This window comes from Myotis nattereri (assembly GCF_964212035.1).
Source record: "Myotis nattereri genome assembly, chromosome: 16".
Classification (NCBI taxonomy): Eukaryota; Metazoa; Chordata; class Mammalia; order Chiroptera; family Vespertilionidae; genus Myotis; species Myotis nattereri.
The window spans coordinates 34596336-34623443 of NC_138091.1; the positions used below are offsets into that span (position 1 = coordinate 34596336).

At 40.1% G+C, this 27108-nt stretch overlaps 1 protein-coding gene across 4 annotated transcripts in view; it reads left to right on the top strand.

The window, feature by feature from the left end:
• The window catches only part of BCAS3 (BCAS3 microtubule associated cell migration factor), a 472069-nt gene that overhangs the window by 44550 nt on the left and 400411 nt on the right, over window positions 1-27108 (top strand). For all 4 annotated transcript variants that reach the window (XM_081108786.1, XM_081108785.1, XM_081108787.1 and 1 more), the window contains exon 7: window positions 18248-18320. In XM_081108786.1, the coding sequence (XP_080964912.1) occupies window positions 18248-18320 (73 nt within the window). The remainder of the gene's footprint in view (window positions 1-18247; window positions 18321-27108) is intronic.

The window sequence follows — 27108 nt, forward strand, 5'->3', positions numbered from 1 at the left end:
ATTGGTTAACATTTGAAAATCATTCAGTGTAATTCACCATATCAATAGAATGGAGAAGAAAACTATAAGATCATCTCAATAGAAGTGGGAAAAAACTATTGACAAACTTTAATAGCCATTTATGATTAAAAAAGAAACCTTTCAGGTAATTAGGTATAGAAAGAAACATCATCAGTATGATAAAGATTATCCATGAAAAAATCTAAAGCCAACATCATACTCAATAGTGATATATTAAATACTTTCCTGTTAGTTTGGGATGGCTTCTATCACAACTTCTATTTACCAAAGAATGCAGGCCCTAACTATTATAATAAGGCAAGAAAAATAAATAAAAGCTGTAAATATTAGAAAGAAATATGTGAAATTATTTATTCACATATATATATTTTTAAATTTGTTTTATGTTATGGTCCTTCCTCTAATATAATGTACTAGAGGCCCGGTGCACAAAAATTTGTGCACTCTGGGGGAAGAGGGGGGTCCCTCAGCCTGGCCTGTGCCCTCTCGCAGTCTGGGACCCCTCGGGAGATAATGACCTGCTGGCTTAGGCCTGCTCCCGGGTGGCAGAGGACTGGCCCAATCCCTAGGTGCAGTCCCTGGTCGGGCTCAGAGCAGGGCCGATTGGGGTGTTGGGGCGCCGCCCCCGTCATGCACAGAGCAGGGCGGATCAGGAGGTTGCGATGCCACCCTCAGTCACGCTCAGGGTAGGGCCGATTGGGGGGTTGGGGCACCGCCCCCTGTCACACTCAAGGCAGGGTCGATGGGGAGGTTGCGGCGCCACCCCCTGTCACGCACAGAGCAGGGTCGATCAGGGGGTTGGGGAGCTCCCCCCTGTCACGCACAGAGCAGGGCCCATCGGGGGTTGGGGAGTTCCACCCTGTCACGCACAGAGCAGGGTCGATCAGGGGGTTGGGGAGCTCCCCCCTGTCACGCACAGAGCAGGGCCCATCAGGGGGTTGGGGAGCTCCACCCTGTCACGCACAGAGCAGGGCGGATAAGGGGGTTGGGACGCCGCCACTGTCACACTCAGGGCAGGGCCGATGGGGAGGTTATGGCACTACCCCATCACACACACACAGCAGGGCCCGTGGGGGGGGGGGTGGTTGTGGAGCCACTCTCTATCACCCACAGAGCAGGGCCGATCAGGGGGTTGGGGCACCGCCACTCTCACACTCAGGGCCGGGCCGATGGGGAGGTTATGGCTCTACCCTGTCACACACAGAGCAGGGCCCATGGGGGTTGGGGGACGGGTTGGGGCACCGCACCCTGTCACATACAGAGCAGGGCCATTCAGGGGGTTGGGGCGCTGCACCCTGTCACACACAGAGCCGCAGGGCGATCAGAGGTTGGGGAGCTCCCCCGTATCAGGCACAGAGCAGGGCTGATCAGGAGGTTGGGGCGCCTTCCCCTGTCACAAACAGAGCAGGGTGGATAGGGAGGTTGTGGCACCCCACCCCCCCGCCGTCACACACAGAGCTGCAGGGTGATCAGGAGGTTGGGGAGCTCCCTCCTGTCACGCTGATCCCGGTGCTGGGAGGCCTCTCGGCTCCGCTGATCCCGGTGCTGGGAGGCATATTACCCTTTTACTATATAGGGTAGAGGCCTGGTGCATGGGTGGGCCTGGGTGGTTTGCCCTGAAGGGTGTCCTGGATCAGGGTGGGGGTCCCCACTAGTGTGCCTGGCCAGCCTGGATGAGGGGCTGAGGGCTGTTTGCAGCTGGTCACACACCCTTCAGGGTGGGGGTCCCCACTGGGGTGCCTGGCCAGTCTGGGTGAGGGGCTGAGGGCTGTTTTCAGGCTGGCGGGTGTCGGAAGCTCCCAACTGCTCCTTTTTTTCTTTTTTCTTTTTTTAATTCTGGGCCAGCTTTAGCTCTGAGGCTCCAGCTCTTAGGCCTCCGCTGCTGAAAGTAGGTATCTGGTTTGTTTCGGTTCGAAACAATGTATAACTCCAGCTCTGACTCCAGCTGTGAGATCCCAGCTCGCTGAAAGCTGGTTTCTGGGTTTTTTTTCAGCTTCTATATTTGTTAAAATGTTTCAAACTGCAGGCTCAGAGGCCTGTAAGGCAGGCGGGGAACGTTGGTTTCCTCTGTCACTGAAGCAAGCAAGCCTCATGTTAGTTTCAAGCTGCCTGGCTGCCGGCCGCCATCTTGGCTGACAGTTAATTTGCATAGTGCCCTGATTAGCCAATGGGAAGGGTAACGGTCGTACGCCAATTACCATGTTTCTCTTTTATTAGATAGGATAGGATTTATTTGGAATCACAGCAGCAGCATATTCTATGCAGTGCCTTGCATGGTATGTGGAATATGAATGATGCCCCCAAAGTGAATTTATTCAGTATTTTATAAAAGAGAACTAGAACTAAATTTTTTAAAATTTAAATTTAAATTTTCATTGATTTCAGAGAGGTAGGGAGAAGGAGAGAGGGATAGAAGCATCAATAATGAGAGAGAATCATTGATCGGCTGCCTCCTACACGCCCCCTACTGGGGATTGAGCCTGCAACCCGGGCATGTACCCTTGACTGGAATCGAACCTGGGACTCTTCAGTCTGCAGGCTGATGCTTTATCCACTGAGCCAAACCGGCTAGGGCTAGAACTATACTTTTGTGTAAAAATAATTTTAAAATCATTTGTTAGTGACCACATGGGTAACACTTTTTTTTTTTTTTTGGAACGCTGCACGAATTTGCGTGTCATCCTTGTGCAGGGGCCATGCTAATCTTCTCTGTATCATTCCAATTTTAGTCTATGTGACTCTAACTAAGCTTATAACGCTTTGAGGAATTATATTAGGCTTGCGCTCATGCAGAAGGATGATCACTTTGCTCTTGAATCTGAACTAGATTTTTGAGAAATGCAGATTCAACCATAGTTGTTATTCTTAAGAGTCCAATGTACTGAGTATCTGAACTTTCTCCATATAAGAACAGTTTAGAATAAATTCTTATAAGCTAAGACCTTTATTCTGAGAATAGATGGATTCCCAAGTATCTATGAGCCAGATTTCAGTACTCATCCAAAACACTGGGTAGCCAACTTGGCTTATTTTTTCTAGATTATTTCATTGTGACTTACTGCTGAAAAGCTGCTATGATTTTTTAAAAAATATATTTTATTGAATTTTTACAGAGAAGAAGGGAGAGGGATAGAGAGTTAGAAACATCGATGAGAGAGATCGATCAGCTGCCTCCTGCATGCCCCCCAGTAGGGATGTGCCCGCAACCAAGGTACATGCCCTTGACCGGAATCGAACCTGGGACCCTTCAGTCCGCAGGCCGACGCTCTATCCACTGAGCCAAACCAGTTCGGCATGATTTTTTGTTCTGTTATCCAAGGAATTTGCAATTTCACATCTCAAACAATATTAAAAGTTTAAGAAATCTTAAAATCCATCCTAGTTTTTCCTACTGGAGTATAAATGCCAACTATTTTCTGAAGCTTGTAATATTGTACACAGTCCAGCCATGCAGTTAAAAATACTAATTGTTTCTGGTTTCTAATTATATGAATGGCTGAAATTATTTTTCTAGAAACAAACATGAGTAGAACAACTTTAGAGTTGTTAAACCTTTTTTCATTAGCTTATTTTTTTTGATCAATTTTCAAATAGGTGTCCAAGTTTTCCTTATATTTCTTAAGGTACAACTACCGGTTTCATCCTTTTCACACAACTTAAATGTGTTTTTTAGCATGTTCAAGTAAGAGTTGATTTGTTCAGCTGGATGAAATCAGAAATTTTGATTAGGTTCTCCAAGAAGGTCTGCGGTAAATTTTTTTTCCTGCCAAAACACTAGCAACCTTCCAAATGTATTGCTTACAGTCACCACCAGTATCTTGCAAAGAGGGAACAGTCTTATTAACATTTTAAATGGCCAAACTGTGAGATTTAGGCTTTCATAATGTTTTAATTACATCTGCTCTAATTATGTCTCAGTTTGCTTTGTGTGTTTTTTTCATAACACGTAGTCTTTATCATTGGTGCCTTTACTACTTGGGATAATTTAGGTTTCTATAAAATTTGGCTAGGCGTGGTACTTAGATAAATTATGACTGGGGAACATATGTTCTGTTCATCTTGTTTGGTTTGTTTGTCTTTTTTTGTTTTAGTGTCAGATTTTTATTGTCAAGATCATTTTGAAGATACACAGCTTCTTAACTATACAAAGTTGGTACAGTACTTAGCCTTCATCTATTATATCTTGCATTTTTTCTTTTCTTTCTAATTCCAGGAGTCTGCCTTCTCTGTGAATCCCCCTCTAACAGGATGTCATGGTTTATTTGTTCCCTGTCCTTGGCCATGTGGATGGGCGGAGTTTTAACATTTTACTATCCTCATCCTCTGGGGTGGGTTCCTGTTTCTCTGCTATCTTGGGAACTCCTGCTGTTTGACTGTGGTGTTTGCATGTTACTAAACTGTTAACCATGGACTCTTCAAGCAGACCAGCTGTGCTATGAGAGCTGTTTGTTATTCCTCAGCATGGTATTTTTATTCTCACTTGGCAAGACCTGTGCTTGTTGTTTCCAGTCTGTTGTGGAACAGTCTCCCCAGAATTTCTGTCTTCATCATGTAACTGGGCAGCCTGCACAGATCTCCAGCTCCTGGGTCTGTGTGTAAAGAGAGGGCAGTGGGGCACATGGAGAGAGGCAAGCATCCAGACCTGACCTGTGGTCGGCAAATACCGACTTCTGCGCATGGGCCACGAAGTTTCAATTGCACTGTATGTGTGTGCCTGCACGTGGTATTTTGTGGAAGAGCCACACTCAAGGGGCCAAAGAGCCGCCTGTGGCTCGTGAGCCGCAGTTTGCCGACCACTGCCCTAGTTCATTGGTGAGACTTGGAGCTCAAAGAGGGTAGGTAACTGGCATAAAGACACATAGTTGATAAGTGGTGGATCTGGGATTTGAAGTTTAAAGCTTGCCTCTTAAACATTTAGGCCTCACTTGTCTCCCAGTATTTGATTTTTCCAGTATTATAGGGAAACCCTTTTTACCAAATCGAGGTGTTTCTAGGCAATGTCTCTGTAGAAATCTAACAGTTGTGTATTCATTGAAATATGTATAAAGTGCTCTCTTTTTCCACCTTTTCTTCCATTTTGAAGGTCTAAAATATCTTCAGTTGCCCTAGTGTTTTCATTGTACTTGGAGTCTTTGGTTGTTTAGTCTAAAGGTGAAGAGCACTAAAAATAGTCAATACGGGGACAGTATATAGGGAAGTCATTATCCTACATAACTACATTAAACATTTTTAAGCTGTCAGGATAAGGTATGTCACAAAGACAGCTGCAGTCTATTCAAGTTACTTTCACCCTAAATTAAATCAGCCCTTTAAAAGAAATGTCGCTTCCCTTTAACAGGACTCTCTATAAACTATTAAAAGTACTTCAAAAGGGTTAGTGACGGATATCTTGAATCAGATAAAAACAAAGGTGTAACATGAAGCAACTAAATTACATGTGAGCTTAATGATTGTGACCCAAATAAACAGACTTGTAATGGAGATGCTGATTATTATCAGTACAGTTTAAATGCTTTTTACTGTAGAACTGTAAAAAAGAATGTGGGTGTCTTAGTGAATTGGACAAGTTGTGGTCTTGGAAATCTGTGTTCATTTATCATAACACATTCCTAGGTGTGAAAGGGAAAACTCATTATTTTCTAAGCCATAGTTATTTTAAGGAAGTCTTTTAAAAACATTCAGCTTTATTGAGAAATAATTTTACATACAATGAAAGCCATTACTTTATATAATTTGATGAGTTTTGCCAGATGGATCCAGTTATGTTATTACTACACAATCAAAATAGAAAGCCTTTCCAACACTGTAAAAAGTCCCCTTGTCCACTTCACACCCACTAAAGTGGCTGTACACAAAAGAGGGATAATAAGTGTTGGTGAGGATGTGGACTAATTGGAACTATCATACATGACTTATGAGAATGTAAGATAGAACAGCCACTGGAAAACAGCTTGGCATTCCTTAAAATGTTAACTATGAGCAGCTTTAGGTTCACAGCAAAATTGAGCAGAAGATACTGAGATTTCCTTTATACCCTTCTATCTGTACACCTGAAAATCCTCCCCCATTATCAGCATCCTCCCACAGAGAGTACATTTAGGCTTTTCAAAAACAAACCTTTTTAATTTTCAGGAGTTTTTACATTAAAATTTTTAGTTTCCAAGTTGTAGATTTTTTCTTTTATAGTTTGTGATTTTTGTTTTTCTTTCTTTTTTTTAAAAAATTAACCTAGACACTTTTTTTGGTTAACTTGTGATTTTGTTCATGACTCATGGGTTATTTAAAAGGATATTTGTTTTTTTTTTTTAAATTTTGAATGCTTTTCTTGATATCTTTTCTTTATTAATTTCCAATTTAATCTTATTGTCATCAGAAGACATAGTTTATATAGACTCCTATTCTGTTAAGTGTTTTGTTTTATTTTATGGCCCAGGAAATGGTTTATCTTGTTCCATTCTTCTGTATCCATACAGGTTGTCTTTATGCTTATTCTACTAGTTATATATGTATGAGGGGCCCAGTGCACGAATTCGTGCACCTTGAAAGGAACTGTGGGCCGCGAGGCTGTGGTGGACACAGGGGTGGGTCTTGGCCCATCCTCTGTGCCCTCTGCCGGCAGCCCCGCTCCTGCTGCCACCACTCCCGCTGCCCCCACTCCTGCCGAAGGGGAGCGATTGGAGTCAACGCCAGCAGAGGTGCGAGTGGTGGCTACTGGCCCTGATCGCCCCTCAGGAGCAGGGGGAGGTGGAGAAGCGCTGAGGGGCGGTTGGGGCCAGCAGCCACTGCTTGTGCCTAGTGATGGCAATGAGCAATCGGGGCAGGCAACGGGTGTGAGGGGAGGCTCCAGCACTGGTAGTGGGTGTGAGCGCCGGGTGGGACTATGGCGCACAGGAGCAAAGAATTTTCAGTAACCACCAGAGGCTCGTCCTGCCTTGGTCTGGCACCCCCACTCACCTGCTTTACCATACCGCTGTGGCCATCGCCTGCCATGTTTTGTGCTCTGCTGCTTGCTGCCGACACCCGCTATGTTCTGCGTGTACCCCCTGGTGGTCAGCACACGTCATAGTGACTGGTTGTTCGGTTGTTCCGCCATTCAGTCTGTTTGCATATTAGGGTTTTATATATATGCTAGAGGTCCATTGCACGAAGATTTGCGCAATAGGCCTTCCTTCCCCTGGCTGCTGGCACCAGTTTTCCTCCGGCACCTGGGACCCAGGCCTTTGGTCTGGCCACAGCAAGGCTTGGCTTCTCTGCTGTGGCTGCAGTGGAGAAGCCAAGCCTCTTCAGTCTTCAGTCTTTACTCTGGCTGGAGCCTTCAGTCTTCGCTCTGTGCCTGCGTATGCAAATTAACTGCCATCTTTGTTGGGTTAATTTGCATAGTCGCTCTGATTGGCTGGTGGATGTAGCAGAGTGACACCAATTTGCATGTTTCTCTTTTATTAGTGTAGACTAGAGGCCCGGTGCATGAAATTCGTGCACTGGGGGGTGGGGTTCCCTCAGCTCAGCCTGCCCCTCTCACAGTCTGGGAGCCCTCAGTGGATGTCCTACTGATGGCCACAGTCTGGCAGCAGAGGCTCAGAGCAGGCGTCGTGTGTGTGTGTGTGTGTCTGTCTGTCTGCTACGGCCTGCCCCCTGCCACGCCACGTAGGCTTGAAGCAGTTGCCGTGTGTGTGTGTGTGTGTGTGTGTGTGTGTGTGTGTGTGTCCCCACTGGGGGTCTGCCCCCAGCCACATTGGAGGCTCAGAGCAGGCACTGTGTGTGTGTCTGCTGGGGGCCTGCCCCCAGCCACACCATGGGGGCTTGGAGCAGGAGCCCCTCTGTGCTGATCTCTCAGGCTCCTGGCCTCCACTGCATGTTGTACTCTGCCTTGAGCTATGGCCAGGATGGGGGTGCTGCTTGCAAGCCAGGCTTTCCTGCTCCCAGATCGCCATGGTGACTGGGGAGCAGGCCCAGCTGGGGGCTGCCCACAGGCTGGGCTTTCCTGCTCCCAGGTCTCCATGGCAACCAGGGAGCAGGCCCAGCTTGGAGCTGCCCGCAGGCCGGGCTTGCTCTCCTGCTCCCGGATCCCCATGGTGACCGGGGAGCAGGCCCAGCTGGGGGCTGCCCGCAGGCCGGGCTTTCCTGCTCTCGTATCAGGCCCAGCTTGGGGCTGCCCACAGGCCAGGCTTACTTTCCTGCTTCTGGATCACCATGGCGACCGGGGAGCAGGGAAAGTTTGGGGCTGCCCGCAGGCCAGGCTTGCTTTCCTGTTCCTGGATCCTCATGGTGACCAGGGAGAAGGCGCAGCTGGGGGCTGCCCGCAGGCCAGGCTTGCTTTCCTGCTCTCGGATCAGGCCCAGCTGGGGGATGCCTACAGGCTGCACTTTTCTACTTACCAATGGCTGGATCACCACAGCAACCCAGGGCCCAGGGGCACTTTCCTGCTCTCCAGTAGTCATAGGGTCCCGGCTGGGGGCGGGGCTTAGCAGTGCGGGGCTTAGGTGTCACGGGGGTCCCGGCTGGGGGCTCAGGTGGCACACAGGGGTCCCGGCTGGGGGTGGGGCTTATGCCCCGCTGCCCAGGGCTGCACATGGGGCCCAGATGGCAGCTCGCACTGTCCTGTCCTGCCTGTAGTATAGGATAGAGGCCTGGTGTATGGGTGGGGGCTGGCTGGTTTGCCCTGAAAGTGTCCAGGATCAGGGTGGGGGTCCCACTTGGGTGCCTGGCCAGCCTGGATGATGGGCTGATGGCTCTTTGCAGCTGGCCATACCCCCTTCAGGGTGGGGGTCCCCACTGGGGTGCCTGGCCAGTCTGGGTGAGGGCCTGAGGACCGTTTTCAGGCTGGAGAGCAACTTAAGCTCCCAGCCTCTCCTTTTTTCTTTTTTTTTTTTATTCTGGGATTTATTTACCTTCTATAGCTGTCACTGGAACTGAGAGCCGGCTCCAGCTCTGAGGGCTGAAAGCAGGTTCTGGGTCTGTTTGGCTCTATAATTGAAACTCTGTTGCCATCACAGAAGCTCTAAGCTCTGAGGCTGAAGCTGGCTGAAAGCAGGTCTCTGGAGCTTGTTTAGGTTCTATAATTGCAACATAGTTGCTTAGAGTGCAAGCTCAGAACCCGACAGGGGCAGGCGGGGAACGTTGGCTTCCTCCGTCACTGGAACAAGCAAGCCTCCTGTTTGCTTCAGCTGCCTGGCTGCCGGCCACCATCTTGGTTGGCAGTTAATTTGCATATCCTGCTGATTAGCCCATGGGAAGGGTGTTGGGATTATGGTCAATTTGCATGTTTCTCTTTTATTAGATAGGATATAGATAGATAGTTATTCAAATATTGCAAATGTGTATTCTTCTTGTAACCTTTTTTCAGTGTCTGCTTTATATATTTTGCCATTCTGTTGTCGGGAACAAAATCATTTAGGATGATAAAGTCTTCTTTGTACAATGGATTCATTTTTTTGTTGTCAGTGGTAGAGATTTTAGACATTCTGCTAGCTCAGTGTTTGTTTTTTTTTTAACAAGTGTGCAACAAGAATTTTTAAAACATGCAATACCTGTCTATTTTTTTCCCCTTATGTTGTCAAATAAAAAAATGAGAATAGCCATCTGAAATTATACATGAAATTATCAAAATCATACCTTAAAAAAAAAATCCTCACCAAGTACATGCTTAGAAAACGGAAGGGAGAGCCAGAGAGATATTTGTTTCATTTATTTATATATTCATTGGTTGTTTCTTGTACGTGTCCTGACCGGGAATCAAACCTGCAACCTTGGCATTTGGGTTCAACACTCTAACCAACTGAGCTACCTGGCCAGGGCCTCTTTGTATGTTTTAGACAACAGACTTTTATCATATATATATTTATATATATAATTTAGAAATAGTTTTTCCCAGCCTTGGCTTGTCTTACTCTCTTGACAGTGTCTTTCTCAGTGTATATTCAAATATCTTTTTCTTTTTCCTTCTTTACATGTATTTTAGCCCACTTGATTCTGATTCACAACTCACTAATATTCTGTTATTAAAATATTTTTTAAAATTTAATTTATTGGGGTGACATTTTAAAATTTAATTATGTATGTCCATATTTTTCCAGTCTTTTTCCCCATTTGTGTTTCCAGTAGTTTCTATAGTTGCTTCTTCATGTTTTCTAATTTTCTTCTGCAGAATCTAATATATCATTTACCTATCCAATGTATTTTTCATTTTAAACACTGTATTTTCCATTTTTAGAAGTTGTACACATACTCATGTCCATGCATGTATATGGAGAGATCTCCAATGTCTTGGTTTTTTGTTCTTTTTCCCCCCAGTGTCTTGTTAACATTCCTGCACTTTCCTCTACCTTCTTGAATAAATGGAATATGCTTTTCATAGTAGTGTAAATGTCACTCTGTTCTGTTGATTGATTTGTCTCATTAATATGGGTCAAATTGCATTGTGTACTTACATGCTTGAAATATTTGTTTGGGTGCTACACATTGTGAATTTAATGTTGCTCAGGGTTGCTGTTTTGTATTCCTTTAAATATTGTTGGTCTTTGTTCTGGGATACATTTAAATTACTTGGCTTTTTGTTTGGTATGTCTAGAACAGCCTTTATTCTAAGGCAGGGGTGTGAAAACATATTCTGAAAGGGCCAGGTGGAGATATTTTAGGCTTGTGGGCATCTGTCACAACTATTCACCTCTGTCATTATAGTGCAGAAGCAGCCATTGACAATACTTAAATAAATGAGAAGTACGTTGAGGCATTCATAGGGTTCATATCAATTGTTACCCTTGTCTCAAGGATCACTGTCCCATACTACCTGCTGTTCTGTGTCTGTAAACTGTCTTTTCATACATTTGATCTGTTTCTTACATTTTCTAGCAGGAGGGTAAATCCAATCCCTGTTCATCCATTATGGCTGGATGCAGAAGTTCAACATTGTGTTTTAATTATAAGTTTTGGGTAGTTTCATATGAATTTTTGTAAATAAAGAAAATAAATAAATTGGTAATGGATTTTGTAGGGTAGTTTAAAATTTAATGTACTTTGGAGAAGTTGAATCACGGATCCTTTAAAATGTGCAAGCATTATAGAAGAATTTCAAGAGGTATTATAGCTTTAATTGTGCTGTTTTCTGTCTGGTGCCAGATGTAGTTGCAAAAGAAAATGATAAAAACACCAAGGGATTCCTTTATTTCTTTTGATCTCATGAATAGGTAAAGAAGGCTTAAACTTTCCCTCCCCTCTGACTATCATCAAGGGACTACTATGATTCTTGCCTTTCAGAGAATGGCATCTTGTTTTTTTTCTCCCCTTTTGCCTGTGATTCTTTTAGTCTTAAAAGCAAGAGGATTGAGCCTCAGTTGTTATCATTTGAAGTATCTTCTTGGCACCTACTTTTTAACCTAGTTTCATTGAAATTTTCCAATTTGTTGCTGTTACTGCGTCTTGCACGTTTTATGTATATATGGGTTTACTTTAACATATATTGGTTTGGAATTTTCACTTGTGGTGGAATATGGAGAGAATTTTATTTGAACCCAAGAGAATTTATATACCTTTATATTTAACAGAAACAACAAGAAAGCCCTTATTATAAAATGTATGTGAAAAATAACAATACAACTGTGTGTCTGCAAAGGAGTGAGAAGCACAAAATGTAGGGACAGGGTTTATGATGTATGAATATGTAAGTAAATGAAAAGTGTTGGTCATGTTTTCTCATCTTCGGTGATGGGTCCATAGGTGTTTATTATATGATTAAAATATAAACAAGAGGTCTACACCATTGAAGAGAAATGAAGCAAGGGATTATTAATGGTCGAATTCTTTGTACTCAGTGCCCTATGTGGAGACGAAAAAGGTGCAAGCAAGGGAAACAGAATATGCAGTTTTTTACTGGGTCAGAAATGGAAATCACAAATGAGAATTAAGATGTTTACAGTGAACTTTTACTGCCTCCGCTGCCACCATGGCACCTATGAAAAAGATGTGGCAAAGGGAGGCTGAAAAACAAAAAAAGAGAAGCAGATTCTAAAGTTTACCCTTAACTGCACCCATCCAGTAGATGATGAAATTGCCAATTTTGAGCAATTTCTTTAGAAGAGAATAAAAGTTATTGAAAAAGCTGATAATCTCAGTAGAGGGGTTGTAACCTTGAAAGAAGCAAGAGCAAGATCACTGTAACTTCACGGTGCCTTTTCCCTAAAGGTATTTGAAATATCTCACCAAGAAATATTTGAAGAAGAATAATCAACATAATTTGTTGCTCGTAATTGTTAATAGCCAAGAGAGTTAGGAATTGCTTTACTTCCTAATTAAGCAGAATGAAGAAGAGGAGGAAAATGAGGATTAAAACTCATTTATCTGGCACATTGTATGAGTTCTTGAATAAATCTTAGGAACAACAACAACAAAAAAGTTTATAGTGAGCTGTCTAGCCAGGTTGGAGCGTTGTCCCAATTCGCCAAGGTTTCAGGTTCTATCACAGGTGAGGGCATATACAAGAATCTGTTAGTCAACTGAATATGCCCTTCTGCAGTTTTACTAGACATTTGTATTTTCTTGTCTTTTTTTTAAAAAAAATATTTTTATTGATTTCCGAGAGGAAGGAAAAGGTAGAGAGAAATAGAAACTTCAGTGATGAGAATCATTGATCCGCTGCATCCTCCTTGCCCCCTACTGGGGATCGAGCCCACAACCCCGGCATGTGCCCCAAGTGGGAATGGAACCATGACCTTCTGGTTCATAGGTTAACATGCAACCACTGAGCCAACCCGGCAGGGCTGTATTTTCTTGTCTTTATGTTTTTTTTTTCCCCTCTCACCCAAATATTCTTATCCTTTAAACCTTAATTCCAGTTTGGCATTCTTTGTGAAAACTTTCTGATCAACCAAGCAAAGATGATCTCTATGAACTTTTTGGGTGCTTTAAGAGAGAATTTAATGCCTATCGTTTACTTTTCTTCGTATTTCATGTGTACTAGTTTTCTGAGCAGTCCAGAAATTCCTGCTGAGGAGGGATGATTTTAATTCTATTTTAGTTTATGTGCTACATACTTTCAAATAACTTATAGCATTGAGAGCCGCTTATAATTGTTACTTCTATGTTTAATTTATCGTTAAAGATTTGTGTGATTTCACTAATTTTTTTACATCAGTTCTCCAGAATGCCTTCATTTTATTTTACTTTATTGTAATAGCTACCATTTATTAATCATTTGCTATGTGCAAGTTAGGTAAAATCTCCATTTTACAGATGTGGCACTTAAACTTCAGAATTAGGTTATAAATCATCTACTCCAGTGGCATGTACTATCTTATTTCTTTACTTGAGAGGAAGTAGTTTTTCCTGTTTTTTTTTTTTAAATATATTTTATTGATTTTTTACAGAGAGGAAGGGAGAAGGATAGAGAGTTAGAAACATTGATGAGAGAGAAACATCGATCAGCTGCCTCTTGCACACACTCCCCACTGGGGATGTGCCCGCAACCAAGGTACATGCCATTGACTGGAATCAAACCTGGGACCCTTGAGACCGCAGGTCAATGCTCTGTCCACTGAGCCAAACTGGTTAGGCCGTTTTCCCTGTTCTTGATTATGTTGTGTGTATTAATGTATCTTTCCTTTTTATTGTGGAGTAGTATTCCATTCTATTAATATACTAAATTATTCATTTTTCTGTTGGTGGAATTTGGGTTGAGTATAGTTTTGAGGTATTATGAATAAATCTGTTGTGAACATTCTCATACAAGTCTTTTTGTGTCATGGAGTTTGAGTCATTTGAATGCACTGAGACAAATAAATGACTAGAATGTGTATAATATGAGATTAACTTAACTTCTTTTTGTTAAGTGCTTTGAAAAAAAATAAATCAGGTAGGGACCTAGAGCATGATGTAGCTTAATCTCTTCCTGATTGAAAAATATTTGAGAATGAACTAAAAAAGTAGAGAAGATAGATGACTAGGGCATAGCTGGGTATTTATGCCCAGGAGAAAGAAGAGAAAGTGCAGCATTCCTGAGGCAGGTGTGTGCTGGCATATTTCCGTGTGGGTGAGCAAGGTGCAGGAATACTGGCATCATGGAAGAAAGAGCAAGAAAAGAGTCAAGGGTGTGAACAGTATTTATTTTTTCTTCGCCAGAAAAGAAGATGAATGGATTCACCATGTTACAGTTGCCAGCAACAAAATAATTGCATTAAGTTTATTGAGTTCTGTTTTAGCACCTTGCTTATAGTCCATTGCATTTATTATTTTTTATAATTCTCACAATTCTAGGTGAGGTATTGGCACTTATCCCTACTTTGCAGATGAGAAAATTAAAGCTTAAGGAATTAAGTACATTAGCCTTTGTCAATATTTTTTTGTAAGTGGAGAAGTTGATCACGATTTTATATAACAGTACTTTTTTTTTTTTTTTTTTTAAGTGAGCAGAGGGAAGAATTCTGGGCTGTCTTTCAGGGTCACATGTGGCATTTATTGGGCAAGTTATTTAACTTTTCTTACTATCAGTTTACTCCTCTGTCATATGGATGGTTTGTAATCTTGTGCTCCTTAAAGCCTGATGAGTCTCATCTGTGAGAAAGCATAAGAAGCCTGATTATCAAAGTGAAATAAGATGGTGCCGTTAAATGTTAAGGGATACTTCACATACGGAATATTTTAACATACAGAGGAAGGTAATAAAGCTAGCAATAATAAAAAAAATGTTGTATTTAATATTTTAAACAATTTGAAGTCACTGTGGAGGCTAAAATGTATATACATATTTTGGCTATTTCAGGCAAGTGGCAAAGATGTCTTTGGTAATCATATTTAGGTAAAACTGTTCACGGCAGTAAGATTTCTGTCTTGTTGCTCTTTCCTGTGGTTGGTTGATGGTACCAGAAATGTGTGCATCTATTTTCCTATTTTTCCTGCCTCATCTCATTTTCCACTTCATATCCTGTCTTTAAAAATTCTTCTGCTTAGGTAATGACTTTATATGAAGATTATCTAGTTCATAATGGAGATTGCTTTATAGCACACAATGGAAAATTTTGTAAGAAAATAGAAATTTTTAGTGGGAAAAATCTGACTATAAATTGACAACAGAATCATATCTTTTAGCCAAAATTTAGACCTGTAATATATGACTACAACTTTAAGCTCAGATTAAGAGACTCTATGAGGAAAACTGGATGTAGACAAACAGAATTAAATATTTTCTAAAATAATTATTTCAAGTAAATAAAAAATGGAAGACTTGGAAATGTTTTAATGGATAAAATGCATTAAGTTGTTCATTAGAATCTTTCTGCAAAAGATTTTCGCATTTAGAATTTATTACTATTAGCATACTTCTGTGTAAAATATTTATACTTAAGACATCATCCACAACATCAAAAGAGCAGAGTTGGAATATTTCATTATCAGTTGGATTTTTATTTGCATCTGGATTTGCTTTTGGATCCTCACAGAAGTGGTTTCTATTTGCTATCTTGAAATCCTTAAGGCTGATTTATGAGCTTAAACTCATTCGTTTAAATGAGTTTACAATGGCATGTATAGTGAGGGGTATTATTTAACATTTTCTGACATGCAAACTGCCTTGAATGTTTTTGAGGGGGAGAGGAGTTGTGACTTGGTGGGCAAGCCCATTTTCATTACTTTAATTGTGCGATTTATTAGAATTTCAAGCTTTTTATAAATGTTTTAGTGTTATAGGACAGAATTAAAAGGATTTAGCATAAAAGGAGTTTAACAAAAGGACTTTGCAACAGGATTGCAGTAGTTTTTATATTTGATGGATTTGGCTGACTGGTTTTTATTTCAATCACCATGCTGCATTCTGTTAAATGCTGTAGAACAGGTGTGTGTAACGTACATGCAAATAAACACAATTTTATATATAAAAAGTTAATCCTCTACAATTTGGGGGATTACAGTATGGGAGAGTGATGACTCCATTAGGCATCGTGGAGAGTACATGCTACTATTTATACTGCATGAAAAATCAGGTTAATAGCTACAGTGTTCATGAGATTTTAGAATTTTTATGCTAACACTTTAAAAATTGTATTTATTCAAACTATCCTCAATTAGATTATTTAGAGCAGAGTTAAGGTTTTGCTGTATAGTTTTCCCTCTCCTCTCCCTTCTCTATTAGGTGGCTGATCTTCTATAGAGTAAAGTTTGTGGTACTAATTGATCAGGTCAGCTCAGGTCAGCTAAACCAATGGCATTCTTGAATTCAGGTTTGAGAAACCCAAAACAATTAAACCATTCTTGCCAGTATTATTTGCACTTTTAAGGCCATGATGGTTCATTAGTCAACATGTCAAAGTGGTGTGTTGAATACAGGTACAAGCTGTGAAGACCTTGCCGACACCAGGAAGCAGAAGGAAAATAGCTATTGTTAAAGGTGGAGGTGAAATAGGTAGGAGTGAAGAGCTGGGCTTGTAGAGATGAAGTTCAGTCATAATTAATTTAGAACATAAATATTGTGGACTTTGGACCAGTTACTTTTTAACTCAAGCTTCGTTCAAGACATATTGTTAATTGTGAAATCTGATTTGTTTTGAGGTAGTAACAGCATCCAATCCATAGTTATTAATGATTTTTAAAGACTTAAACACTGATTGCTGTAGTTCCTAAAAAGTTTAAATAGTTATAAAGAACTTTATTAATAAACATTAATTATGTTTTTAGTTTGGTCTTTATCACATTCTGGTGTTGATAATAGAGTCTGCCAAGGGATGATACAACTTGCCCTAACTTATTTTGTATAACTACTATATTTATAATTTAAAAGTATTTATATTATGTCATGTGTAACCATTAAGGTGCATCCTCAGTATTAAAACCTTTTAATCTTTGGAGGGATCCATTAAAATGGAATATTACTGAGGAGACAGAAAATATTGTTTAAAAAGTGTTAAAGTTCCCTGTCTCTCCCAAATATCTTCATCTTAATTCCCTAAGAAATATATCCCTATTTTGAAATTGTTGTTTATCTTTGAGTTTATGCATTCCACACTTAATATAACACAGTATGTATGTATGTATCTAACCATACATACAACTCATTTCTACCTTTTCCAAAAATTTGTAGTAAAATTGTAAAAATTGCCTAACAAAATTTACCATCTCGACAAATTTTAACTTTACTGTTTTGTAGTACTAGTACATTCACAGATCTCTAGAACTTTTTCTGCTTTTAAAACTGCAACTTTGTACCCATTGAACAGCCCTCTCAATTTCTCCCTCCACCCCAGTCCTGGTAACAGCCTTTCACTTTCTCTTTCTATGAGTTTGACTACAAGCTTCACATAAGTGGAATAATAGAGTATTTGTCTTTTTTATCACTTATTTCACTTAGCATAATGTTCTCAAGATTCATCCATGTGTAGCCATGTGACAAGATTTCCTCCTCCTCCTTCTTCCCCTCCCTGCCTGGATTTAGATACATTTGCATTTCATGAGTTCATTTTTCTGCTGGTTGCTGCTATTATATTGGTTTCATGTCCTATAATGTTGTTGAGTTCACTTATTATTATTATCCTGCCTGGGACATCCAGTATAGGGTTGAATGGGAGCAGTTACATTGGGCATCCTTGTGTTATTGCTGATTTTAATGGAAATGTTCTGAAGCATTACCAATGATACTTGTAGGTCTTTTGTAAATAATTATTATTGAGATAAGAAAATTTTTTGCTGCTTATTTTGTTATTATCATGACTACCTGTATAATTTAATTGAATGCTTTTTCTGCATCTGCTGAAACAATAGGATGAATATATTAATTGGTTTTATAATGTAAAATTATTACTATTGGGTAAATCTGACTTGGTTATAAGATTTTACTTTTTCTAATACATTGATATTTAGTTTAATATTTTAAAAGGATATTTGCATTTATGTGTTTTGAGAATGGCCTATAATTTTATAATTTCCCTTTCCTGACTTATCTTTATTTAGTTTTGACATCAAGATCATACTATTCCTGAGTAGTTAGTTGGTAGAGTTGGGGGTGATTTTTTGAGCTCCTGGAGAATGTGTATAAGATTTAAATTTATGCCAATTAAAAGAAAATATATTTAAAAAAAATAGTTATAGGTTTATTTATACATTTGCTAGAAACTAGTATATAAATTATATCAATTTATAATGAATGGTTTGATATCTCTTTGGTTGTAAATATTCTGAGAGCATGAAAATAATGGGCATTATGTAAGAATACTTCTCAAAATTTTGTTTTACATTTTATATTCCTTATCAGGTACTCAAAAGTGTGACAGCTTTGCAGAGAAAAGGCCCCTTCTTGGTGTTTGTAAGAGCACTGGATCTTCTGGGTAAGGAAATTTTAAAAATTCTTTGAACCATTTATTAAAAATTTATATTATGATTTCAGAGGGAAAACTTTGATGGCTCATTTTCCCAATGATTTTAAGATGACGACTGTATTTTCAGTTAGTACATCGTCTCAACTCGAACTCCTAACTGCAAGGAAAGCTAGGAAATGATACTAGTTTTGTTAGTAAGAAAGGTGATTAAAATGGGTATTCTGGGAGTCCCTGTCACATGGTTTTAGCTCATAGCGTACGCTTTAGATTATGGATGCAGTGGAGAAGGGAAGAATGTGTTAATAGTATAGCATGATTAGATTTTAGAGTCTTAATTGTGCTTTTTTTAGGGAAATGGTTTGCCTACATGTGTTATAAATGTAAATTTGGAGGGTTGAACTTGGCACAGATTTACAGTGTACTTAGCACTATGTCAGGTATGGATAAAGATACAAAAGTATGAAAACCCAATTCCTTGTCCCAAACACTTAAGGATATAGCTGGGGAAAAAAGTATAGCACACAGAAAATAATTATGAAATAACTAGAGGCCCAGTGCATGAAAATTTGTGCACTCTGGGGCGGGGGCGGGGGTGTGGGGGGGGGGGTCGGGGGGGCTCCCTCAGCCCGGCCTGTGCCCTCTCACAGTCTGGGACGCCTCGGAGGATGTCCACCTGCCAGCTTAGGATCGCTCCCCAGGGGATCGGGCCTAAGCTGGCAGTCAGACATCCCTCTGGCAGCACGGGGAGTGGGCCTACGCTGCAATTGGACATCCTTAGTGCTGCTGAGTAGGCGAGAGAGGCTCCCTCCACTGCTGCTGTGCTGGTCAGCCATTAGCCAGTTCTTGTGGAAGTGCACTGACCACCAGGGGCAGCTCCTGTGTTGAGCGTCTGCCTTCTGGTGATCATTGCATGTCATAGCAACTGGTCATTCCCTGTCATTCCATTAGGATCAATTTGCCTATTACCCTTTTGTTATATAGGATGATGTATAAAAGGAATTCAGTGTAAGTAGAGATCAGTGTGTGTGTGGATTAAGTGGAGAAGGCCTCATGAAGAAGGTGCAGCTTGTGCTGGATCTAAAAGAATGGGAGGTTTGCCAATACATATAGAAGAGTAAGGACTTCCAAAGTAGTTATAAAGCTATAGCAATAGAACAGAAACTGGTATAAATACATTTAAGAATGATGGAAGTTTATGATTTAGGACTAAGGTTATCTGCAAAACAGGCAGAAACAACCATTTCAGTACTCTGGAACTCAACCAGTGGTTTAAGTGGTAACAGTGGGAATATGTAGCATTCATTCCTGGACCTGCTCTCCTCACACTCCACCCGTCCTCCTTCTAATTTGATTGATTCTTCAAGAGTAGGGAAGATCATGAGAAGGGCACTTTCCCTGCTGTTGTTGGAAGATGCACATTCAACTTGGAGCTGCAGGGGTTGCCAGCCCGGGAGCGTTGTCCATGGTACAGTTTGGTCTAGGGGGTGTATGACTTGTGAGGGCAGTGGCTTCATGTATGTGCAGAGGATCCATGAAAGGGTCCAGGGGGAATGAAAATCTCGGGAGACATGAAAATGTTCTGAATGTTGAATGTGCTCCCCTATCCACACATAGATTCTTTTGGAAAGGATGACAGCCTATGTTGACTTAGAGTATTCGAGCAAATTCTCTGTTGAATCATCAGCTAATACTAAGGTACATGAACAGATGGGTAACCCCAGGAAACCAGACTTTAAAATAAAAGACTTAAAGTAAAACTTCACATTATGTAGGAAGACAGATGCCAGAGATGTTATACCATATTATATAACATTTTCAACATAAAATTATGACACATGCCAAGAAACAGGAAAATGTGATATGTTGAAGAAACAAGGAAATAGAAGCTGTTCCTGATTGTCTCCATGGTTAAATTCTACAGACAAGGATTTTTAAAGCAGCTGTTGTAAGTATATTCTAAGAACGAAATGAGCCATGTGTCTAGAATTAAAAAGTATGATAACGATGATTCAACAAATGGGTCTCAATAGGGAGTTAGAAACTATAGAAAAACCAAATGGAAATTCTGGTGTTGAAGAGATAGAAAAAATGAAATACTAAACTTTCTAGAGGAACTTAACACTATACTCAAGTTAGCAGAATAACCAGGGAACTGATGTGTTGATGAGGGAGCTGAAAGAGAATGGGAACCACAGAGGAGGATGAGCTACTGTGGTGACGGGAAACTCAATTGATTTCACTTTTCCTGATGTTTATTTAGCCCTCTGTAATTCAGGTGCAGGAAGGCCTGTGGAAGCCCTTCTAAAAGATGTTTGTGGAAGACACTCAGCTACCTGATGAGTTTGGCTTGTAGTTTTTGAAAGATGTTCTGTTTCTTATCAACTCTGCTAGCTGTAAGATTAAGGAGATTGTTTTTATTTCTGTAGGATTCATTTATTGAGATATCACTTTATCAAAAAACTAGAGGCCTGGTGCATGAATTCGTGCACGGGTGGGTTCCCTCGCCTGGCCAGCTATCGGGGCCAATCAGAGCCATTTCACCCAGTCCTGATTGGGGCTGATGGGGCTGGCTGGCCGGGGAGGGACCGCAGGAGGGCTCCAGGGTGTGTCCGGCCCGTCTCACCCAGTCTCGATCAGCCGGACCTCAGCAGCAAGCTAACCTGCCTATTGGAGTGTCTGCCCCCTCGTGGTCATAGTGACTGGTCGAGTGGTCGACCGATTGGTTGGACACTTAGCATGTTAGACTTTTATATATATAGACTAGAGGCCGGATGCACAAAATTCGTGCAAGGGGCTTGGCCCATCGCAGCCCTGGCTGCCTCACGGCCCTGGCTGCCTCATGGCCCCCTGGCCCCGCCCACTGGTCATTCTGGAAGGTCGTTCTGCCATCTGGTCTAATGAGCACATTAGCTCTTTATTACATAGGATAAGCTAGCATAGTGAGGGTAAGGTGATGATATATAGTTGGTGACGAGATAATTTACTGAATGATGAATTTGTTGGTATGTGGGTTATATTAGGGTTCTCCAGAGAACCAATGGGATGTGAGAGTAGTGTGTGTGTGTGTGTGTGTGTGTGTGTGTGTGTGTAGAGTGAGAGTAAGAGATTCTATGAAATTGGCTCACATAACTGTCAAGTCTGCTAAGCCCAAAATCTGGGAGAAGAATAGCAATCCTAGCCTGGAGGCAGAATTCCCTGTTCCTCCAAGAAGGTGTTAAAAAAATTTATTATTAAAGCTTTCAACTGATTGGATGAGCCCCACTCACATGACAGAATAATATTTGACCAAATCTGGTTATTGTGGCTTTGCCAAGTTGACAAATAAACTTAATCTGCACAGGAGCAGTGAATCTAGTCCTGATTAAAATAGCATTTAACTACTTGAAAAAATGTATTGTAGATATTCATTTTCTTTTAAAAAATATATTTTATTGATTTTTTACAGAGAGAGAGAGGGAGAGGGATAGAGTGTTAGAAACATCGATGAGAGAGAAACATCGATTAGATGCCTACCTGCACACTCCCTACTGGGGGTGTGCCCGCAACCAAGGTACATGCCCTTGACCGGAATTGAACCTGGGACCTTTCAGTCCGCAGGCCGACACTCTATCCACTGAGCCAAACCGGTTTCGGCAGTACTATGTTTTGTATGGACTACCTACATACTAGAATCCTGTGTCTAAATGATTTCCAGGCTGATGCTCTATCCACTGAGCCAAACAAGTTAGGGCGATATTCATTTTCTTTCTCCCATTTTTGCTCCTTAATTTATGTCATAGAAGGGGAATCATTCTGGCAATAGACTTCTCTAAGTCTGTATTACTTGGTGGGCTGATTTAAATAATGATAATTGATAAATAACATGGCAAGGAAACTTTTGAATTCGTAAGTCACTTCATGCATTCCTCTAAGTCCTAGGGGAAGGTATCTTGTTACTACTGTATATGTATAAGCTCTCTCTATTTTTTCTCTTTTGGTTTATACCTTTCTCTCTAATGCAAAAGGCTGCTGGAAAATACTCGTTTTGTTTTCACTTATTTGCTGAACTGATTATGTAGCATCTTTGTCAGAATGTTTACAGTCACAGGAAGGACATTTTCATAGAGGACTGTGTTCTGTTTCTTGTGTCATATTGCAATTGTGAATAGAATTTTCTCTCTAATCTGAGCAAGCGATCTGTGAGTATGTATATATTTTAAGTGTTATTCTAAGTGTTCGCAGTAGGTTGGCAGATGGTGATGTCAAATACACCAGACACTTTTCAGTAACTTTAAAGTTGACTGTAATAGTAGAGAAATCTAGTTATAGGGGAGTTCTTTTAGAATCTGTCTCCCAATTCCTGGGATTAAAAAAAAAAATGTTTTAACTCAGTCTTTTTTTTTTTTTTTTTATTAGGCATGTATTTATTGACTATGCTAATATAGCACAGGGACTGGAAGGCAGATGTTCAATGCCTGCTACGTACTAGGTCTGTTAAATATTTTCCATTATGTAACATCATTTAATCCAGAAACAAGCCTGCGAAAGAGATTGTATTATCCTCATTTTATACACGAGGAAACGGATGCTAAGGGAGGTTCAGACCCAGTTAGTTGTGGACCCAGGCCTTTGCCTCACTTTCCAGTCTCCAGATTTTGAGAAAAGTTCTAAATCTGAGGAACCATTTATACTGAGCCAGGTTGTTGACATCTGCAAAGCTAGTAAGACCTCCTTCCTCCTTTGGAGAGGTACAGGACATGCCATTTGCCATCTATATCCCTGGCAAATGCTTAATTGAGTACCTGGTGCTTTAGACATTGTCAGTTGCTTATATTTACAATTAACATTGCTTCTTAAATTATTCTTGGGTAAATACAAAATATTTTTTGTAATACATTTTCATATTTATAAATTTATAGTGCCTTTTCAAGGAAGTGGGAGTTGCTATGGAAGTAATCCGAGTTCTTCCTCATATTTTATCCTTTAGCTATGAACATATTATGCTTTAGCCCGCAATTTAAAAATAATACTGGCTGTAAATGCATTCATGATAGTGATGTGTTCTTTCTTTCTTTTGTGTGTGTATTTGTGTCTATCTGTGTATGTGTGTAAGAGGCACTTCCATAATCATTCCAGATAAGCTATGTAAGGTCTTGGAGGGAGTTAATGTTTACTGTGCTACTGATCCAGGGATTAAATCAGTGCCTTGTGTAACAATTTGAGGGAGGGAGAGGAAGTATGGACAATATACTAAGGGATATACACTCTCTTAGGAAACTAAAGCTCTTTGTATATTGTATACTAAACAGTTCCAGTAATGTAGCTGTTTGTGGTTAGGATCTTGTTGGGTATTATGAGTAATTGCAAAAGAGTAATATTATTAGTCAGTTGACTACAGACCTAGAAGAATGGTTATTTCAACATACGATGTAGTATCATTATGTTACACACAATGTATGGATTGGAGATGTGATGTTTACATAGAGAAGCATAGAATATTGGAAGTAGAAAGAACCTTGAGGATCATGTAATTTAACCAAAGAGATTTCCACTATGTATCCATTTGGTGGTGGGAAGTTCTTATAAGAGTGAGAACATTTCTTCATTTCAATTGGTTAGGAATCTCTTACCCTTTATTTAACTATGAACTCTGTAGTGGCTGTATTTCCAAGGTTGGATTTTAATCAGAAAAATTAAATATTTAGCAGTTTTATTGAGTTATAATTGACAAACAATAAACTATGTATATTTAAAGTGTAGAATTTTATGTTTGATGTAAGTATACACCTATAAAAACATCACTACAAGCAAGATAATGAATATATCACCCCCCAAGATTCTGCATGTCTGTTTATAATTCCCCCCTTCCAATGGCTCCTTTTCCTTAGATAACTACTGATCTACTTTCCATCATTTTAGATTAGTTTGTATTTTCTAGAATTTTATATAAATTTGATCATGTAATTTACACTTTCCCTTGTTATGCATTATATTTATTTTGAGGTTCATCCTTGTTGCATTTATGAACAGTTCATTCATTTTTATTGCTGAGCAATATGGTATATGGGCATACCACAAGTTGATTATCCATTCACTTGGTGGATATGCTTGTTTCTAAGTTTTGGCTTTCACAAAGAATGCTGCTGTGAACAAAATGTTGAAGTGTGTATATACATGCTTTCTTTTCTCTGGGATAAACACCTATGAGTAGAATGGCTGAACCACATGTTGATATGTTTTTCATAGTGGTTGTCCCATTTTACATTCCTGCCAACATTGTATGTGTATTTGGAGAGCAAGAGATTCGTGAGTGCCAAAAAGGTTGAAAAATTGGTGAGGAGAAATGGTGCATATATAAGTGAAGCAAAGGAAAAAGTGTAAATAATGACCTTATAAAGAGGATTAAAAATAAACATAAAATAAAACAAAGTATATTTTCTTTAGAGTTAGCTTACTCTGTTGAATTTGTTGTATATTCTAGGAAATTGCATCATGTCATGAGAAGTAGTCATGATACTTGAGACCAGGAGATATTACTTTTTTCATACAAAGATTCCTCTTTTATGGCTATGTCATGTTGTTTTTTTGTCATAGTGTCAAGAAAAGATAATTCTCATCAAACATGCCTGATTCTGAGGTGGAATGTTTACCTGAAAGTAGATTAACTTTAGTAGTGACCTATAATCTATATTTACTTTCAAATTAATGTATATTATACAAACTTATTTCTTTCTCTCTGTGAAAGTATGGATTGGGATAGAATTAATTGTAGTTTTTGCCATTAAAAGTTAATGGAAATGATTTTCCACCTAATGCCTTTCCATTTAGTGGCAGAGTTTTCAGGAACAAATTAAAGTTACTAAGTGAGGCATGCATGTTTGAATAATTGTGTTGTACTATTGTGTTAAAGTTTTTTGTTTTGTGGGATTTGGGGGGGCGAGGGGGGGATATTTTCCTTAAGATAAAAACTCTGGTTTCCTAGTAGTTTTGTGTGAATTATTTTACTCAATTTTTGTTCTTAATAAGCTCAATATGATTTTTCTGGTTGGCATTAACCATCAGTTTTATAGAGATTAGGGGCTGTGGTTGGAGAGGTTTGGATGCTTTACCTGGTTTCCTAGGAGGAGTGTGCCTTTTCTGCAGATACAGTGAAGTCTAGGGTTTCTTTAGTAAACGGTACCTTTGGGCAGTGGCTTCAGTTCTTCCTCTGGTTTTCTGATAAGACCCTTACCTTCAGCTCTTTCTTCTATCTTTTCTTTACCACTAAACTGAGGATGCATCCCATGTCTGACGTGATTCCCCTGGCAGGCTTCTCTGGTCCTTCACATGCTCCCTCTCATCCCCTGACTTTTGAATAATTAGTAGCTGACAATTTGATCCAATGTATTTCAGATTTTTTAATAAGTATTTCCCTACTCCCTTGCTTCTAAGAGTAAATCCTAGGTGACTTCTCTATGCTCTGCCAGGACTAGGGCCATTGTACTTACTCCCTTGTTTTTCAAGTAATCCCTGCTCAGCTCTGGGCCAGCTCAGGAGAAGGCTCTGCCAGTTTTGAATATTTAAGCTTCTCCTTCCTAAATAAATAAAGTTGTTGGTTTTTCTCTCTCTAGTTTATGCTGCAGTTTGATTCAGGGGTGATTTCATTTGCTTTCCTTGTTGATATGCATTGTTTTTCAAAGATATTTGGAGACTCAGAGTTAGGTAGCCATGTATAAATATACACACACATTGGTAAAAGCATTTAGGTGGTATTTTTTTGTTTGTTTTGAGAGAGGGTGAGAGGTGAGAGAAAGAGAAACATCGAAGTGAGAGAGACATATCAATTGGTTGCCTCCTGCACAAACCCTGACCAGGCTGGGGACCCAGCCTGCAACCAAGGTAGTGCCCTTGACCGGAATTGAACCCATAACCCTGAGCAATTAGTTAGGAAATTTTACAGATGTTTCTAGAAATTTGAATAAGGAAAGCTTGCCAGAGGATAGTAGTCTATAGTGTGTGAGCCTTCAACTCAGATCTTGACACTAAGATATTCTGGATCACACTGGGCTTTCAGTGGCAGCTTCTGTAGTATTTAAATCTAATAGGAACTAATAGTGATAAATCTGATAGTGATATTTATGGCTAATGGATCTGATTTTCATTTTGGGTTCTACAATTTTCTTTTCTATATGCATTTAACCTAATGTTGGTACTCTGTAATATTCATTGATATTCCTGAGCCCATGGATAGAATTGTCTAGAACAGTGGTCGGCAAACTCATTAGTCAGCAGAGCCAAATATCAACAGTACAACGATTGAAATTTCTTTTGAGAGCCAAGTTTTTAAAACTTAAACTATATAGGTAGGTACATTGTTATTAGCTTAATTAGGGTACTCCTAAGGCTTAGGAAGAGCCATACTCAAGGGGCCAAAGAGCCGCATGTGGCTCGCGAGCCGCAGTTTGCCGACCACGGGTCTAGAATAATGAAAACAATAAAGATTTTGAAGTCATACAGACCTAGATCTGAATAGTTAGCTATATAAATAAGTATTTAACAGTTCTCAGGTTCAGTTTCCTTATTTGTAAAGTGGTGCTCATAAATAACTACTGTGAAATATGGCAATGCTTTAGAGTATTTAGTAAAGCGTCAGGCCCTTATTAGGTACACCTCCTGTTATTTGGGTCAGAAAGATATGAAGTGTAGCCAGGGAGCACTTGTTACCAAAGACTTCTTTTCATATACATGTGAAGAACAAATGTATACCTATGTATATATAAAGCCACTCCGTGTGAATATTGGAGAAATATGGCTGTGCCAAACTTACCTCTAGTACTTG